General features: G+C 41.5%; 1 protein-coding gene across 2 annotated transcripts in view; it reads right to left on the reverse strand.

Annotated features, from left to right (window-relative positions):
- Nucleotides 1–18,772, reverse strand: part of LOC143292889 (bifunctional 3'-phosphoadenosine 5'-phosphosulfate synthase-like) — a 53,266-nt gene that overhangs the window by 4,348 nt on the left and 30,146 nt on the right. For both annotated transcript variants that reach the window (XM_076603555.1, XM_076603556.1), the window contains exons 3-11: nucleotides 17,503–17,641; nucleotides 16,451–16,569; nucleotides 14,875–14,988; nucleotides 13,689–13,800; nucleotides 8,326–8,531; nucleotides 6,740–6,871; nucleotides 4,759–4,888; nucleotides 2,734–2,876; nucleotides 1,160–1,285 (exon numbers count right to left, since the gene is read on the reverse strand). In XM_076603555.1, coding sequence (XP_076459670.1) covers nucleotides 1,160–1,285; nucleotides 2,734–2,876; nucleotides 4,759–4,888; nucleotides 6,740–6,871; nucleotides 8,326–8,531; nucleotides 13,689–13,800; nucleotides 14,875–14,988; nucleotides 16,451–16,569; nucleotides 17,503–17,641 — 1,221 coding nt within the window. The remainder of the gene's footprint in view (nucleotides 1–1,159; nucleotides 1,286–2,733; nucleotides 2,877–4,758; nucleotides 4,889–6,739; nucleotides 6,872–8,325; nucleotides 8,532–13,688; nucleotides 13,801–14,874; nucleotides 14,989–16,450; nucleotides 16,570–17,502; nucleotides 17,642–18,772) is intronic.

Raw genomic sequence — 18,772 nt, forward strand, 5'->3', positions numbered from 1 at the left:
GAACAACCCCACCCTCAGTCACAGTTTTGTTAGTGAAGTACAGACCAAACTGAACAACCCATCCCTCAGTCACAGAGTTTTGTTGGTGAAGTACAGACCATACTGAACAACCCCACCCTCAGTCACAGAGTTTTGTTGGTGAAGTACAGACCATACTGAACAACCCCACCCTCAGTCACAGAGTTTTGTTGGTGAAGTACAGACCATACTGAACAACCCCACCCTCAGTCACAGAGTTGTTGGTGAAGTACAGACCAAACTGAACAACCCAACCCTCAGTCACAGAGTTTTGTTAGTGAAGTACAGACCAAACTGAACAACCCCACCCTCAGTCACAGAGTTGTTAGTGAAGTACAGACCATACTGAACAACCCCACCCTCAGTCACAGAGTTTTGTTGGTGAAGTACAGACCAAACTGAACAACCCATCCCTCAGTCACAGAGTTTTGTTGGTGAAGTACAGACCAAACTGAACAACCCCACCCTCAGTCACAGAGTTTTGTTAGGGAAGTACAGACCAAACTGAACAACCCCACCCTCAGTCACAGAGTTTTGTTGGTGAAGTACAGACCAAACTGAACAACCCCACCCTCAGTCACAGAGTTTTGTTAGTGAAGTACAGACCAAACTGAACAACCCCACCCTCAGTCACACAGTTTTGTTAGTGAAGTACAGACCAAACTGAACAACCCCACCCTCAGTCACACAGTTTTGTTAGTGAAGTACAGACCAAACTGAACAACCCCACCCTCAGTCACACAGTTTTGTTGGTGAAGTACAGACCAAACTGAACAACCCCACCCTCAGTCACAGAGTTTTGTTGGTGAAGTACAGACCAAACTGAACAACCCCACCCTCAGTCACAGAGTTTTGTTGGTGAAGTACAGACCGAACTGAACAACCCCACCCTCAGTCACAGAGTTTTGTTGGTGAAGTACAGACCGAACTGAACAACCCCACCCTCAGTCACAGAGTTTTGTTGGTGAAGTACAGACCAAACTGAACAACCCCACCCTCAGTCACAGAGTTGTTGGTGAAGTACAGACCAAACTGAACAACCCCACCCTCAGTCACAGAGTTGTTGGTGAAGTACAGACCAAACTGAACAACCCCACCCTCAGTCACAGAGTTTTGCTAGTGAAGTGCGGACCAGACTGACCTTAGCACCATGTGAGTGGTCGTACAGATCTCTGGTACCGTCTGGGTGAGGCATGCCAGCTGGGTCCCGGCCCACGATGTAGAAATTGGCCCCTGTCGCCATCCTGGCTTTGGCGTGCCACTGAACCTGCACCAACACACACAGGATGATAAACCCCCTGTGTCACACCAGTCACAAATCCTGCTGAAACTGAATCATTTCTTTGTCAGCTATTCTCAACAGGACTTTCTTTCATATTTCCTGACAAGGACAACAAAAGACACAAATCTAAAAGCACACAAACATGCAAAAGCACAAGTGTGCACTCATCCAAAGCGCATAGAGCTTCAAGAATATGCGCTATAGCAAGAAGTCTTAATAAATAAATAAAATAAATCCACACGCACCCACCCACACACATTCCATTGTAATCATTGTAATTACTGATGGTTCTCTTGTTCAGTACACATAAGCTGCAAAAGACAAATTTCCATTGTAAACTGCAGTTCTTTTCAACAGACAGTAAAGTAATAAATTCTGATGGGTGAAATAGCCGAGTGGTCAAAGCGCTGGACCTTCAATTTGTGGGTCCCTGAGTTCAGATCCTAGTCACAATGTCACAATAACTGGTGGATTAAGGGTGGAGACTTTTCCAATCTCCCAGGTCAACAGATGTACAGACCTGCAAGTGCCTGAACACCCTTCAGGTATAAGAAGATCAAAAGCACATGTTAAAGAACTGATTGCAAATCTGTGCTAGAAGTGCTGCAAAACAAAACAAAAAAAAACAAAAAAAAACTGACTGACAGCAAGTGCCTGTACAAAAGACCCTAAATGACCTCTCACAAGTGTCTACCATCACACTGCAGTGGATTCCATCCCCCTGTGGGATCACTGGGAATGAAAAAGCTGATGTCTCTGTCAAAAGTAGGAAGCAAAATGGAGCAGTTCAGCCACCCAGTGACGTACAGAGAGGCAAAAACCATCATCCACAGCCAGTACCAAAGGAAGAAAAAGCTGACCGCTGACAAAGGGACAGATGCGATCCACCAACTCCAGCGACACCAGCAAACAATCCTCTTCAGACTTTGTACAGGCCACTGCAGGTTTTTGAGTCATCTAAGCCAGATGAAAATATCTCACACAGATGAATGTCCCTGTGGCACAGGTACACAAACCCCAGAACATATTCTCCAACACTGCCCCACTTATGAGGATCTACGACACCAGACCTGGCCCGAGGGAGCAGAGCTACAGGCACAGCTTTGGGGTAACCAGACTGACCTGGAAAAAAACGTGGGTTTCGTCAGGGCGACGAAGCTTCAAGTCTGATGTATCCCAACAATATCAAATGCTGAAGAACATGTTATAGATTCTAATTTCTATAATCCATATCTGATTTTGGTAGGTTATGGAAGCAAAAACATATCCAACATGTACACCCATGAAAACATAGTACAGCTGCCTACATGGTGGGGAAAAAATACAACGATCATGCACAAAAAAGCCCACTCATACATATGAGTGAAAGTGTAAAATGCAGTGCATGAATTCAGAAAACGAAGAAGAAAAATGAGTAGAGCTGTGGAGATTACCTCTGTAGGACCTGCATACATCATGGGAGAGGGGAAGATGGCGATGACTGTGGTGGCAGGGTCCAGAACCTTGTCTTCTAAGATGGCAGCATGCTGTTTCATGCGAACTGGCAGTGGTACATCATCGTCTTTGGTCCAGCCACCTGAAGGATCATCACAAACAAAAATAAATTACTCAGGAGTTTCCACTGGCACTGCTTAACTACTGTCTGCACCTGTGTACCAGGCACAGTACCATCACAATTTAAAGGGAACCTTACGGCAAAGACAATGAATAAGTGAACAGCTGTACTACTGCTTCTACAACAGTTCCTCATGATCACAATATGTGAATAAATAGCTACACCTCAAGGCAAAGACAATGAATAAGTGAACAGCTGTACTACTGCTTCTATAACAGTTCCTCATGATCACAATATGTGAATAAATAGCTACACCTTATATATATGATAGTCAGTGGTGTCCGACTATGACCATCAGAACAGCAGAGGAGGCAACTGTTGTTCCGACTATCTGGGCTAGAATTTGATTTTTGTGGAGAGTGTCTTGCCCAAGTTACATCCCCACTCTCTCGGCCAAGAGGGTTTTAGGACAGTCGGCGTTGGAATGGTTCCCAAAGGCCAACTAGCCCACAAGGCTGCAGCACTAAGAGCCAGTGCAATTTTGCCTCCTAGTTTGAGAGTCATAGTCCTTCACAAAAGACTAAACTGTAAATGATTTCCCACTGACTGGAGAAACCATTGATAACACAGCTCTCACTTTGCTGTTGGCCCAAATGTAAACTTATAGGGCAAAGACAACAAATAAGTAAACAGCTATACTTCTTCTTCTGCATTCGTGGGCTGCAGCTCCCATGTTCACTCGTATGTACACGAGTGGGCTTTTACGTGTATGACCGTTTTTACCCCGCCATGTAGGCAGCCATACTCCGCATTCTGGGGTATGCATGCTGGGTATGTTCTTGTTTCCATAACCTACCGAACTCTGGCATGGATTACAAAAATTCAAATGTGCGTATTTGATCCTCTGTGTGCGTATACACATGAGGGGGTTCAGGCACTAGCAGGTCTGCACATATGCTGACCTGGGAGATCAGAAAAATCTCCACCCTTTACCCACCAGGCGTCATCACCGAGATTCGAACCCGGGACCCTCAGACTGAAAGTCCAACACTTAAACCACTCGGCTATTGTGTCCGTCAAACAGCTATATTATCGCTTCTATAACAGCTCCTCATGATCACAATATGTAAATAAATAGCTACTGCTTTTGTTGAAACCTGGAAAGAGACTCCAATGTTTAATCTGGACTGTGTTTTGTCTTGATATTACTCAAGAGACCTTGGTTGTTTGATTCATTTTGCATCCTGGACTTTTGATGTTCAGAAGCGTCTCAGACTTGTACCTTACCTGTAATTACAATTCTTGGAATTTCATGACAGGAACCCTAATTCAATTCATAAGCTGTAACCACTGAAAGTGCGATAACTGTATCAGTCAAAATTAAAAAAAAAATTTATACCAAAAATGTGGCTGGCTAATGTAACCAGCCCTAATTCTATTCATAAGCTGTAACCACTGAAAGTGAGTTAACTGTGTCAGTCAAAATTTTAAAAAAAATTATACCAAAAATGTGGCTGGCTAATGTAACCAGCCCTAATTCTATTCATAAGCTGTAACCACTGAAAGTGAGTTAACTGTGTCAGTCAAAATTTAAAAAAAAATTTATACCAAAAATGTGGCTGGCTAATGTAACCCAACAAAACATGGACCAATATGCTGGTGCTCGATCTTCAGAACTTTTACCAATGTCAACAAAACCATAACAGATGCGGACAAATTTAAAAAGCAAAGGGTAGCATTTTTTTTTTTCAGCCTTAGCAAAGAAGCTTTCTATTCTTCTGAATGACATTCAGTAAACAGCAACTAACAACAACAGCACACATTATTTCACATTTCATGACAGGACACACATAAACAAAAACTTTCTCCAACATTTCCACACAACAGCAATGCCCTTCCTTACCAAGGGGGTGAAGCAGAAGAACAGGGTTCTTGTAGCCACGCTCCAGCAGTCGACTGCGGGTGTCTGTCATGAGAAGGGCGTGACCATTGTGCACAGGGTTACGTAGCTGGAAGGCAAACACTGCATCTGCCTGGGAAACAGAACAGAGCGGCGGCAAACATCAATCAAGGGTGGAAACAAGAAAGAACAAGACAAGGAAGACACATGAAAAAAAAAAAAAAAAAAAATCCATGATGAAGGCAAATACTACATCTGCCTGGAAAGGACAACAGAGTGGCAGCAAACATCTTCTTCTTCTTCTTCTGCATTCGTGGGCTGCAACTCCCACGTTCACTCCTATGCACACGAGTGGGCTTTTACGTGTATGACCGTTTTTACCACCATGTAGGCAGCCATACTCCGTTTTCGGGGGTGTGCATGCTGGGTATGTTCTTGTTTCCATAACCCACTGAACGCTGACATGGATTACAGGATCTTTAACGTGCGTATTTGATCTTCTGCTTGCATATACACACGAAGGGGGTTCAGGCACTAGCAGGTCTGCACATATGTTGACCTGGGAGATCGTAAAAATCTCCACCCTTCACCCACCAGACGCCGTCACCGTGATTCGAACCCGGGACCCTCAGATTGACAGTCCAACACTTTAACCACTCGGCTATTGTGCCTGTCTGCGGCAAACATGAATCAAGGGTGGAAACAAGAAAGTACAAGACAAGGAAAGACACATGAAAAGATAAAAAACCATAATGAAGGCAAACACTACATCTGCCTGGAAAGGACAAAAGAGTGGCAGCAAACATCTTCTTCTTCTTCTGCGTTCGTGGGCTGCAACTCCCACGTTCACTCGTATGCACACGAGTGGGCTTTTACGTGTATGACCGTTTTTACCCCGCCATGTAGGCAGCCATACTCCGTTTTCAGGGGTGTGCATGCTGGGTATGTTCTTGTTTCCATAACCCACTGAACGCTGACATGGATTACAGGATCTTTAACGTGCGTATTTGATCTTCTGCTTGCATATACACACGAAGGGGGTTCAGGCACTAGCAGGTCTGCACATATGTTGACCTGGGAGATCGTAAAAATCTTCACCCTTCACCCACCAGACCCCGTCACCGTGATTCGAACCCGGGACCCTCTGATTGACAGTCCAATGCTTTAACCACTTGGCTATTGCGCCCCGTCTGCGGCAAACATGAATCAAGGGTGGAAACAAGAAAGTACAAGACAAGGAAAGACACATGAAAAGATAAAAAAACATAATGAAGGCAAACACTACATCTGCCTGGAAAGGACAACAGAATGGCGGCTAACATGAATCAAGGGGGACAGACAGGAAAGAACAAGACAAGGAAAAACATATGAAAAGGAAAAAAAATATATATGAAGGTCAAGACACACACATACATACACATGTTTCACAGTCTGATTTGTACTTAAACACAAGGTCTAGCTCTTTACAAACACCATTCAGATTAGAGCTGTTATTGTCAAAATGATTTATACTCATCGCTAAGACTAGTACAGTTATAGTAAAAATAATACAAGAATACAATATAATAATAATTTTCTTGAATTTAATCATACTCATTGAAATGAATATAATAATAATTATCTTGAATTTAATCATACTCATACTGAAATATCAAACAATAATGATACTGTTCACGACTCAAGACATGCTTGTAATATCAAAAAAAAAAAAAAAAAAAAAAAAAAAAAAGAAAAAAAAAATCACAACCTTCTGCAATTCATGATTTTTTGTTTATTAGGCAATGAGATTGGCTTTAAATCCTCAAAACACCACAATAAGTAACTAAATTTCTTCCCCTTTATCGTAACAAAAATAAACTTTCTGAATTAACTGTACTTTTAACGCATACAATTTTCCACCAGCATCCCACCACTGCCAATTTAAACACGATTATAAATGACCAAAAAAAAAAGAAAAGAAAAAAAAGATAAGAAGTGGGCTTACCCTCATCGATTTGAACTTAGCACGCAGTTCTCTGGGAGTCAGGCGGTACTGGTCCAGGCCGTCGCCCCAGGTGATCTTTTCCAGAACCTCAATGTCACCCCCTGCCAGCCAGTCACCGCTGTCGTTGATCATCTGCAACACAGTCACCCCACTTTGTCAGTCATCATCATACAGTGATAAGAATCTCCAGGGCGAGCTGGACAGTACCAGGTCTTCAGAGAAGCCCCCCCTTAGTCAAGCGTTTTGGCCCTTAAATACACAATACAGGGACTTGAGTAGTGATCAGTCACCGCTTTCATCTATTATCTATAAATACAGAGAGTTCATTTCAACAGTCACCACTTTCATTCAACGCTTGCAGTGAAGGGAGGCTATTTTAGTAGTCAATATTTCATTTATTATTTGCGGTATAGTGAAATTACTTCATCAGTCACTGAATTCACTGATCATCTGAGACAAAGGAAAGTTATTTCATTTACACCCGCTTTTACTGATTATCTACAGTGAAGGGAAGCTTTCTGATCAGGAATCACTTCCACTGATCACTGCCCACAAAGAGAGGTAATTTAATGGTTATTTCATCAACACCCATTTCCACTAACATCAACAACGAAGGGAGGTTATTTCATCAGAAACCACTTTCATTGATCATTGACATCAAAGGGAGGTTATCTAAACATTCACTTTATTTGATCAATCACAATTTCATTCATCATCAACTAAAAAGGGAGGTCATTTCATCAGTCAAAATGACATTTGTCACCTACAAAGAAGGGAGGCTACTTCAACAGTTGACACTTTAATTTTTTGGAATAATGAAAAAATGTTAAAACATATTTCATAACAGACCATACATAAAACAACTTATATAGCCTATCATATGTGAAATACAGCATACCCACACACCCTCTGACCCCCCCCACAAACACCCCATGTTCCCCCACTCACAAACAAATTGACCCCCACAAACATCTCATGCCCCCCCCCCCTCCCTCGTTCCCCCAACCTCTACCAACAAACCATCCCTCCCACAAACACCCCATGTTCCTCCACACACACACAAACTGACCCCTACAAACATATCATGCATCCCACCCCCAGCCCCCCACCTCCCGCATGCCGGCTCCAACCTCTACCAACAAACCATCCCCCCACAAACATCCAATGTTCCTTCACACACCAACAAGCTGACCCCCACAAACATCTGATGCCAAGTCCTCCCCCCCCCCCCCCCGGCCCCCCATCAACCAACCCCTCCCCATGTTCCTCAGCACACAAACAAACCAACCTCCACAAATGCCCAATGTCCCCACACACCAACAAACGGACCACCACAAATAAACCACATTCCCCCACACACCAACGAACTGACTACCTCAAACAAGCAACAAACCTATTTATCTATTAAGACGTCTGGCTATAGCACACCCCCTACAGCAACCTACCCCTGTAAACAATCTATGTCCCCCCCCCCCCCCCGCCCCCTCTCCCAACAAAATGATACTAACAAACACCCCATACCCCCCCGACCCCCTCAATCTTGCATACACCCACCAAACCAAAGCAAAGCAGAGCAGAACTGATACCTTGATGTAGGGGTGGCCGCTGTTGCTGGTGCCAAACTGTCGGCAGCATCGCTCCTCCTTGTTGTGGGGGAAGAACTCCGGGTTGCGCATGATGGCCACGGGTTTGTCTCCGTACTTCAGGGTGAAGGCCTTGCAGCCGTCCAGCCGCTCTTTGTCTTCAGTCTTCACCGGCAGCACGATGGGCACCGACTGGTTGGTTACCCCCCCTGAACACAGTCACACACAAGAGTTTCAGTTTCTCAAGGAGGCGTCAAAACGTTCAAACAAATCCATAAACATAACACCACATCTGCTAGGCAGATGCCTGACCAGCAGCATAACCTAATGCATTTAATCAGGCCTTGAGTGCATGTATATAAATATATTTGTGTCCCTTTCAGAGTGGATTTCTTCTGCAGAATTCGGACAACACTTATGTTGCTATGGGTTCTTTTTCAGTGCGCCAAGAGCATGCTGTACATGGGACCTCAGTTTATTGTCTCATCTGAATGATTGGATGCTCAGATTGATTTTTTAGTCAAACTTGGGAGAATGGGTGAGACTGAAATTTGAATCCAGATCCTCAGGGACATTGTACTGGCAGATAAGAACCTTAACCATTCTGCCACTTCTCATCCTAAGTCATGCACAGAGAACTATAGGTGTTACTAGAAAGGGTGGGGGAATGGAGGAGGGGGCACAGAATAAATTATTCATCAGTTTACTGGGAGATGTAGGACTTCTGTAACTTGTTCAAAGATGTCAAATCTGCTGAGTAGGCATGGTGAATAGGTGAATGACAGTTTGTAATATTCATTATTTCTGTGAAGGACACACACACACACACACACACACCACAGATGCCTAACTGTTTCATGAACATATACATATGTTTTATCTATCCTGTATCTTATTGTGATCATGTATGCAATACATGAAAAAGGAATTTTTGCAAACAGATTAACAAATGGAAAACAGGTGTTGAATGGTAGAACAATTTTCCTTCTTTCCTTAACTGCAGACTACCCTGTGCAATATTATCTACACATTCAGTGCTGTGGCCTACTTCCAACGGCAAAGTTCTGACAACAATGGGCACTGTGGTCAAGTAATACTCTGCACTGCATTCTGACCCCAACACCCTTTCACCCCCAACCTACGCTGCATTCTACTTGCAATCTCCAAAGAGTTGTGCACAGCAATCAACAAACAATAACTGGCATGGTGTCAACAGATAATTTGATAACCATTTTGTGAATATAAAATCTGCATAGTTATCTCCAACAAACACAGTCTGCACAGCAACCTTCAACGTACGCAGTCTGCACAGCAATCTTCAAAAAACAGTCTGCTTAGCAATTGTCAACAAAAAGTCTGCACAGCAATCTTCAAAAAACACACTCTGCACAGCAATCGTCAACAAACATAGTTTGCACAGCAATCTTCAACAAACATGTTCTGCACAGCAATCTACAACAAACACATTATGTGCAGCAATCTCCAACAAACACAGTATCCACAGCAGTCTCAAACAGTCTACATAGCAATCTCCAACAATCAGTATCTGCCCAGCAACTGTCAATAAATGGTCTCTGCACAACAATCTCTAAACATAATCACTCCATTTTCACTGCATTCTGCATGAATGATTCAGAGCACTCTAGAGAGCATTTTTGGTTTGGGTGTTATCTATCATTAACACCAGCTAAAACAACAGTCACCTTGTAACAATATTGTGAATACATTTCAATGCTGTTTAAGGAACATTAATGATCTTTCTCTTGCTCATTCACACCCCTTCCTATCCACATACAACTGAATGTACATAGACTTTTGTTTTATATAGGCATACTTACATATCTGCAAATTCATATTTATACTCACAACATGCAAAAGATGCATACACACTCACATACATGTGCACAAGTGTGTCCCAATACCCTTGCATACCCTCCCTCACCATCTACCCAACACACACACATGCCCACATACAAACACATATGAACACACATCTAGAAGCTCTGCAGCAATGCTGACTATACATGAGAAATTACACACAATTTCATCTGAAATTTCAATTAAAAAAAAAGAAAAAAAGTGTGTAGTATTACCATACGGACTACAGTGAAATAGATGGCTGACAGGAAAAAAAAAATCAACACTAGCTTCAGACATAAACACTCCATTTTCTAATAAGCAAAAAGCTATTCAAGTTTAAATCACTTCCTACGATACAGAATACTGACACTGCATGAAAAAAAACAATGTATCTTTATCACGCCAGAAGCAAACATGCAGCAAAGGAAAACAGGAAAATAATGCAATTTACTTCAAAAGTCTCAAATAGCAAGTAACATTTTACAATATGAGAAATGTTTGTGCTAAAAGGTAAATGAATGGGCAGATACTGTAACATATTTCATGCATGAGTAAAACGTCCAACTTCAAACACTTTTGAAAACAGGCAAAACTGGAAAGAATTTCCTGGAAATGTAACATGTGCTGGTTACAAATACAACAATCAGTGTACCATGGGAGATGGTTTTCTTTAACAAGCCACTCACTGATGCCATCACTCTTTGCGACCAACATGCCTGAGATTCCCAGTGGCAACTCACTCAATCCAGAGCTTTGCATTTCCAGAGGAAAAGAAACAAAGTCTAGTTCACCTGTGTGCCTTTTGAAAAAACTCTTGCCGAGGCTTTATGCCAGTGTTTTCTTTTAACAGACACCATTTTGTGTCACCAGAGTCTGTCAATCTGTGTATGTGTGTGTGGTGTGGGGTGGTGTGGGGTGATGTGAGTGCGTGCGTGCATGTGTGCGCGCGCGCGCACATGTGTGTGCATGCAAATGAACTTGGAAACAAAACACAAAGGCATTTATTTCACAGAATAAAATGCTCTGACAATGACACAATCAAACAAACTTGAAGAAAGAAGTGAAAAATGGGGAAACATGAAACACACACACACTGTGAAAGCAGTTATAGGAACATACACACACACACACACACATAATTAATAAAAAAATAAAAACGATATCTGGAAAAGCCAGCATAAAACAATGAAAACAACAAAGCAGAAGAAAATCAAACACTTTGGTTACAAGATCTTGGACTTACCCTTATCTGTTACTTCAACTACATATACAAAAAGAAGAAGCAGAAGAAAATCATTTCTCAGAAAACAATCTTCAAAGTTCATCAGATTAAAACAATAGGAAAATTTCTTCTATATTAGTGGTATCAACTTCTATAGACAATGCCTTCATAAATCATTTAAGTGGCCTGGCTTTCAACAATAATCAATCCAAAAAAAAAAAAAATTCTGCTAGTCTGTCAGTATTTTCACATCCAGTAAGAAACCAACAGTTTCTGTTTGTATAATTTGTTTTTTGGTTCAGTATTTTGTTGGTTTGTTGTTGTTTTGATCTCATTTTTGTTTTAATTTCCTTCTGTCACATTTTGATTTTATGTACCATTCACAAAATAATTCACAAAATAACTCTTCAGGTGAAGGTTTTCATCAACTGTTTCATACTGTTTCCATCAGAGCCGATACCTGTGAAGACCTATTTTTCATAGGCTTTCAATTTGTACGGAGTAAGGTTCATTGTCTCAACGGGTAAAATTTATTAAAAAAAAAACAACAACAAAAAAACAACAACAAAAAAACACCACCACAAAACAAACCCACCTTGCTATAACATCACCTACTGCCATTCATTTGGGAGGCAAGAAATGCTAACATTGTGCTCTTTTTTCTTCTTCTTCTTTTCTCAACTAATTCAATAAATTTTCAATATGCCAAGAAAGATTACTAAGACAAAGAAACCAACTTTGTGTTTCATCAACACAGATTTTTGTTTCACATCTATTGATTGATTCATGTGGATACTTATATAGCACCTGTCCTCGGTCAGAGACCAAGCTCTAAGCGCTTTACAAACACGGGGTCATTTGCACCACAGGCTGCCTACCTGGGTAGAGCAGACTGACAGCTGCCACTGGGCGCTCATCATTCGTTTCCTGTGTCATTCAATCAGATTTCAGACGCACACGCATTCACACTCAGACAGACATGTAACATTTTACGTGTATGACCGTTTTTATTTATTTACCCCGCCATGTAGGCAGCCATACTCTGTTTTCAGGGTGTGCATGCTGGGTATATTCTTGTTTCCATAACCCACCGAACACTGACATGGATTACAGGATCTTTAACGTGCATATTTGATCTTCTGCGTGCGCATACAAAGGGGGTTCAAATACTAGCAAGTCTGCACATATGTTGACCTGGGAGATCGGAAAAATCTCCACCCTTTACCCACCAGGTGAACTGAGATTCGAACCCGGGAACCCCAGATTGAAAGTCCAACGCTTTAACCATTCGGCTACTGCACCCGTCCAAAAAAATTCCTGACAATTAACAAAACCTTGTCACAAACACATCAGCCAAACCAACCAACCACCCGATTCACCAATGAACAAACAAGCAAGTTAACACATAAACAAACAGGAATGCAAGAAGTTTACACATTTTCAAAACAGTAAAATGTAACTACATCATAGAAGAAAGAAACATCAGCCGATAAGCTCTGTGCATATTGTTTTTGCCGAACCAGTCAGAAATTACAATTGTTTCACTGCCTAATTTAAGCGCATGAATGTCAGTTACAGCAAAAACTATAATTCTAATAATAGCTCTTTTGTTTTTCCAAGCCTTTTCCCATAAAAATAGAAATTCTGGTTTCACCATGGCCAATCATGATATCCAGTCTAATGAAGATTAAATGCAAGACCCAAGTTACAAGCTCACTCTTACAAGTTTTTTCAGTTAAGCTATGCTATGACCTTGACCACTTACCTTGAATTCAGACAGGGTTTGTAATCTTATGATGGCTATTCTTTAAACCAGGTGCTAAGGACACTGGTGGCAAGACACAAGCCTTTTGTGCTTTTTTCAGTCATGCCAAATGATGACATTGATCTCTGACCTCTAACCTTTAGTGGTTGCATTTTGATCAAGGGAACATCTGTAAAGGTCCTTGTGGTACCCACAATCCCATGGCTGAGAAAATGTGAAGTTAAAGTTTATGGTTACCACGGACACACACACATATAGACAGACAGAAAGACCTGACCAGCCTGGAGAGGTTGACTTTATGGACTCAACTCTGTTAGCACAAGTCGGTCAAAAATACTGAAGTATTTAAGAGGAAAGAGGAAATAGAAAGAAAAAGGAATCCAGAGACAGCCAAATTCCACACACACACACACACACAGAAATGCCTCAATCATTACTGCTCAGACAGACACAGACACATACACAAGAGAAATGCCTCAATTATTACCGCTTAGACAGACACGGACACAAAACCCTTACCGTCTAGCAAACAGCCAAAGTGCTGGCTCTGAAGATATTCCCGTTCACGCATGAAGCCAGAAAGTGGGGTGGCCCATCCTTCTGACAACACCTGCGTCCACTGAAGGTCCAGCTGCAATGCAGTGACAACGATGACAATGACTCCAAAGCTTTCTGTCTGCTGTCTACAGCAACGTCATGAGGACAATATACAAGACCAGAAAATACCTTTGCCTGGGCATAGATTTTCTTAATACTGTTTATACTCCAAATTTATAGATGATGATAATGATGATAAAGTGGTGATCTGGATGATTCATGAGAACATTCTTACACAACCCACCCTCTTTGCTGGTCAGGACAACAGCAGACAAGATCTATTCCACAACAACAAGCTAGTTTGATTTCAAAACAAGGTTTTATATGTAAATAAAAGCTCTAAACTACCATATAATATGTGGAGAAAAGTTGTCAACTCTTCAATCTCTGTTTTACTAAATGGAACAAGTTATGAGCACTTTCAATATACTTGCCAGTGGCAGTAGTAACAATACTATTCTTGCTTTTGCTGAACTTGCTATTACACCAACATGCATACCTGTCACTTCTGCTGTTACCAATACTCTCATACAACCTGCATGGAAAACAGTGCTTCAATCTAACACTGTTATAAACGATGTGACAACAGTGGGAGGTAACCACATGTATCAGCTCTGTGTTGTTGTTTTTTTGTTTTGTTTTTTATTCCTGGTGAGATCTGCAGAACTTGCAGTTCAAGCTTCAATCACAGACAATCAAAATAAAAACTAGCATTACTGACGCCCATTTTAACGAGTTGTTATTCTGGTGGTGTCAGTGTTGTGTTGAACAGGTCCTGTTCCCTCACTGTCCTGGGATGGTTATCACATCAAACTGCAGAGACCTTTATCCTGTTTTATGCATATGACACAAACAGAAAATCAACTCCACTTTTCAAGATTCTGTATTCCTATCAAGCATCCCCTGGATTCTGAGATAACATTTCACAATCGCTTTTCTTCCATTGCGGAAATTCACTGGATGCAAACATCAATCAACATTATCATAAATTTTGGACCAGTGAAAAAAACAACACACCAACAAACCTACAACGTTATAAAACCTCTCCGTTTCTGCATGCTGTCTCTGACAAGACAGCTGAATCCAGTTCACCACTGTCTCCACTTACCTTGGTGATTTCCACAGAGGGCAGGGCCTCAGCCTCTTTCATGACCTCTGCTTTCTTGTCTTCTGGCACAAACAGTTCCCGCACGGTACTGACCGCCCCTCTCGGCACCACGCCCTGTAAACACACACACACACACACACACACACACACACAGAGGGATGGTATGTGTTAGAAAGGCAGGCACAACCTTTCATCATGTTCTTTGCTCAAAGGGTTTCTAACACAAGAATCACCGCAGTGGTATCAACAGTACTCACGAAGCAAGAACAACAACAAAGCAAGTGTACATCACAGAGGAAATACTGGATATGAGAACCATACCAGGTCTCTTCTTGTGCTCAAATCAAAACAGATTTATAACCTATAAGTGTTGTATGTTTGTGCGTACATGAGGAGAGGGTGTGAATGACTGGGTGTGTATGTATGTGAGAGGATGAGTCTAAGGTAGCAGGAAATGAATGTTAGCTTACCTTACATAGTTTCCGTATCAATGATGTGTGGTTTTTCTTGCCAATTCACACCAAATGTATGTATGTTCATGTTCTAAATGTATTACATGTACGTTCATGTTCTAAAAGTGACTGTGCTTTACATGTTTAATGCTACATGTACTCGAGCCGAAAGACAAATTTTTGTGAATTTACAGGCAAAAAAGATGTATCTTATCTTAAAAGTCTATTTTTCTACCAAATTTAGCCAAGGACAAAATGACATGAATTTTGATACTTTGGACATAAATCGCAGTTCTAACTATCATACAGTGATATAGTGACAGTGTATGTGTATGTACACACGCACGCGTTTGTGTATGTATGTGCATGCATACATGCGTGTATTAGTGAGCATATGAGTGATTGTGTGAGTGTTGATCTCTGTGTGTCAAGTGTCTTTGTATTTCTACACATGTAAGCAGTGAGCAATGGTGTGTGATTTGAATCTCTCAATTTTGATCAAACCAACATCCTTCACTCTCAGATCTAAATAACAAGTAATGACTGGCAGAGGAGTGTGTACGATCAACACAGAACAGATGTGAAACTGGCCTTTCATTACTGGGATGAATTAAGTCAAGATGGTGACAGTAATGTTTTTTTTCTTCCGATTTTTTTTTTCCATGAGAAACACTGGCAGTGTTCCACTTTGGTATTTTCCTTCTTTTGTACATGTGGATGTTTATCATTATCATTTCTTTCTTTAAAATAATACCTGAGCGTAGTCAGCCCTTCAGCAGGTGATGGCAGCAAACCGAGTTTGCTGCCTGACTCATACATTGTATGTTGTGTGCTGACGGGGCTTACGCCAAAGACTCACTCACAAGAGACAGGGCACTGCTTGCACTGTGTGAGTGTGTCTGTGGGCCACTTAGCAGGTGATGCTGGGAGGTGGTGAAAATAAGAGGGAAGGTGGATGAGTTGGGCGGACTTCCGAAAGTTTTGGTTTACGGTATGGGTTCTGAAAGAGGCTGATCACTTGAACTGTGTTTGCCTGATCGGTCGGAAATCAATGTTGATAGTCAGAATGCCTGAAACACACAAGAACAATACTACTACTACAACTACTACTAAATAAGTCTTACATCGTTCATGAGAGCATGGACAATATCCTCCACACACTCGTCGACAGTCAGTTCTCCGGCTTTCAGCACCAGCTCTGGCTTGGCAGGAGGCTCATAGGCCTGGTCAACGCCAGTGAATCCTGGGAACACACACACACACACACACACACACACACACACACACACACAGAGTTTCTTCAAACTGTAATTATTGCTTTTGTTCCTTTGTCAGGGCATGGAAGACTGCAGAAACCAACATGTTGTACAAGAACTTGATTAAAAGGCAGCACACACAACATGCAGTCTTTTTGAACACTACAAATGCATGATGTGTACATGCATGTGCATGCATGTGAGATAATGTAAATCGAAGTACAAAGAAGTACATATGCATGGTTGAATGCATGATCATGCTTTCGTGACCTAATTTCTGTAATGTTATTATTCCAGAGGTTATCTCTCGGACGATTATAGCTTGCTCTCATGGACAAACAAAAGCTGCATTATCTATCTTGAGATAACACACTATTTTCAACCTGAAGCGATGAAAATTGTGTAAAAGGTCAATCTAAAGATAGGTTCCTCTGGACATGAGGCAACTACAGATAGGGCTTTTGATGATCACAAGAGTACTTTGGTTTCTATTTTCCATCTTTTTGTGTTTAGTATCAATCTATCTATATCTCTTTATCCCTCTGACTGTCCATCTATTTATATGTGCAAACGTCACAGATATCTGAAATGTATTCATAGTAACTCACACACACACACACACACACACAAACACTCACTAACATACACACTAACAAGCATGAGCATACATCTGTGTGGATCTGTACATGCATCAAATGATCTGTAACATGTTCACAGAATCACAGACAGACCTATTCACTCACAGACATTCACAAACTCCAATCACACACAAGCATGCTCGCTCACACACACCCTCCACACAAATACACACACGCACACATATCAGCACACAACCCCACCCCCACCCCCAACTATAATGAATCATAAATCACAAAGCAAGCAAACTCAAGCAGAAAACACAGTGAATCAAACATTCTCACCCTTGATCTTTCCCTCACGGGCCTTCTTGTACAGACCCTTGACATCTCTCTTCTCACACACAGTGATCGGGGTGTTCACATAGCATTCGTAGAAGTTCAGCCCGGCCTCTTCATGCAGCTTGCGGGCATTGTCACGATCCTGATAACGCACATTTCGAAAAAAATAAATAAAGTAAATCAGAGACAGCATGCTGAACATTCATATTAAGTGTTTATACAAAGCAAGCAAAAAAAAGAAACAAAAAGAAGAAACAAAAAGAAACAAACCATACTGTAATGTCCTTGTAATTGTATACATTTCTTTTGTGTTTGCCTGTTTATCATTATAATTACTATTACTAGCAGCAGTAGCAGTAGTGGTAGTAACAGTAGTAGTAGTAGTATCATCATATATTGCTTACAGCCCAGCTATATCAGGGCTGAAAAGACTGTTGTTATTGATCCTGTAGAATGTGGGGAAAAAAAAACAGGAAAAGAAAATTCGGCACAAGTACAGTCAGCTTCATGGACACAAGCCAAGGACATGTATCTGATGTTGACCACTTTATTTGCCTGTTCATATTCGTAACAATAGCTACTGCCGCCAGCTGTTGCTTTTGCCATACGTTTATACTTCCACTGTCATGTCGTTCTATTTAAAATCTGTCAATTCATTTACTTTCCGGCAGCTGTAAAGAGAGCCTGTGTATTTTCAAGTCATTTATTCAATTATTGTATCCAGAGATCTAATATCATGCTCAAACTGTCTGCAGTATTCCTGAAAAATGCAAGTACATAAAACAAACCATCCATGCGAACACAACATGTTATCAATGAAATGGTTAAGGGCCTGTGTTTGTTTCAATGATTAAATTCAGGTGCTCCTTTGTCACTCCTGGTCACTGTATCGTTCCTTCATTCGTTTATCTACTCACATGTCCATTTACTCATTAATGGGAATTAATCATCCTGTCAGCTTATATAAAATAGATTAATGGAAACAACGGAACACATACACACAAAAAGGGAGGTATGGGGGACAGCTGGGGGTGGTATTGTGTTATTATCATTGCTTATAGTCCCCTCCTCCCCCCCTCCCCCCATGACCTCCCCCCCCCCCACACACACACCAGCATATATCATGCATACTGTGTACATCTGATGACTATCAATCAACATCTCCAGTCACTTGGCAAACACAACAGCTGCATCTGCCTAGAAGCAAGCCACACAGTGCTGTTCACACTTGCAGTAAGACGTGGTGCACAGTTTGTGTGTGCCACTTTGCACA

This window comes from Babylonia areolata, chromosome 18 (assembly GCF_041734735.1).
Source record: "Babylonia areolata isolate BAREFJ2019XMU chromosome 18, ASM4173473v1, whole genome shotgun sequence".
NCBI classification, from domain to species: Eukaryota; Metazoa; Mollusca; class Gastropoda; order Neogastropoda; family Buccinidae; genus Babylonia; species Babylonia areolata.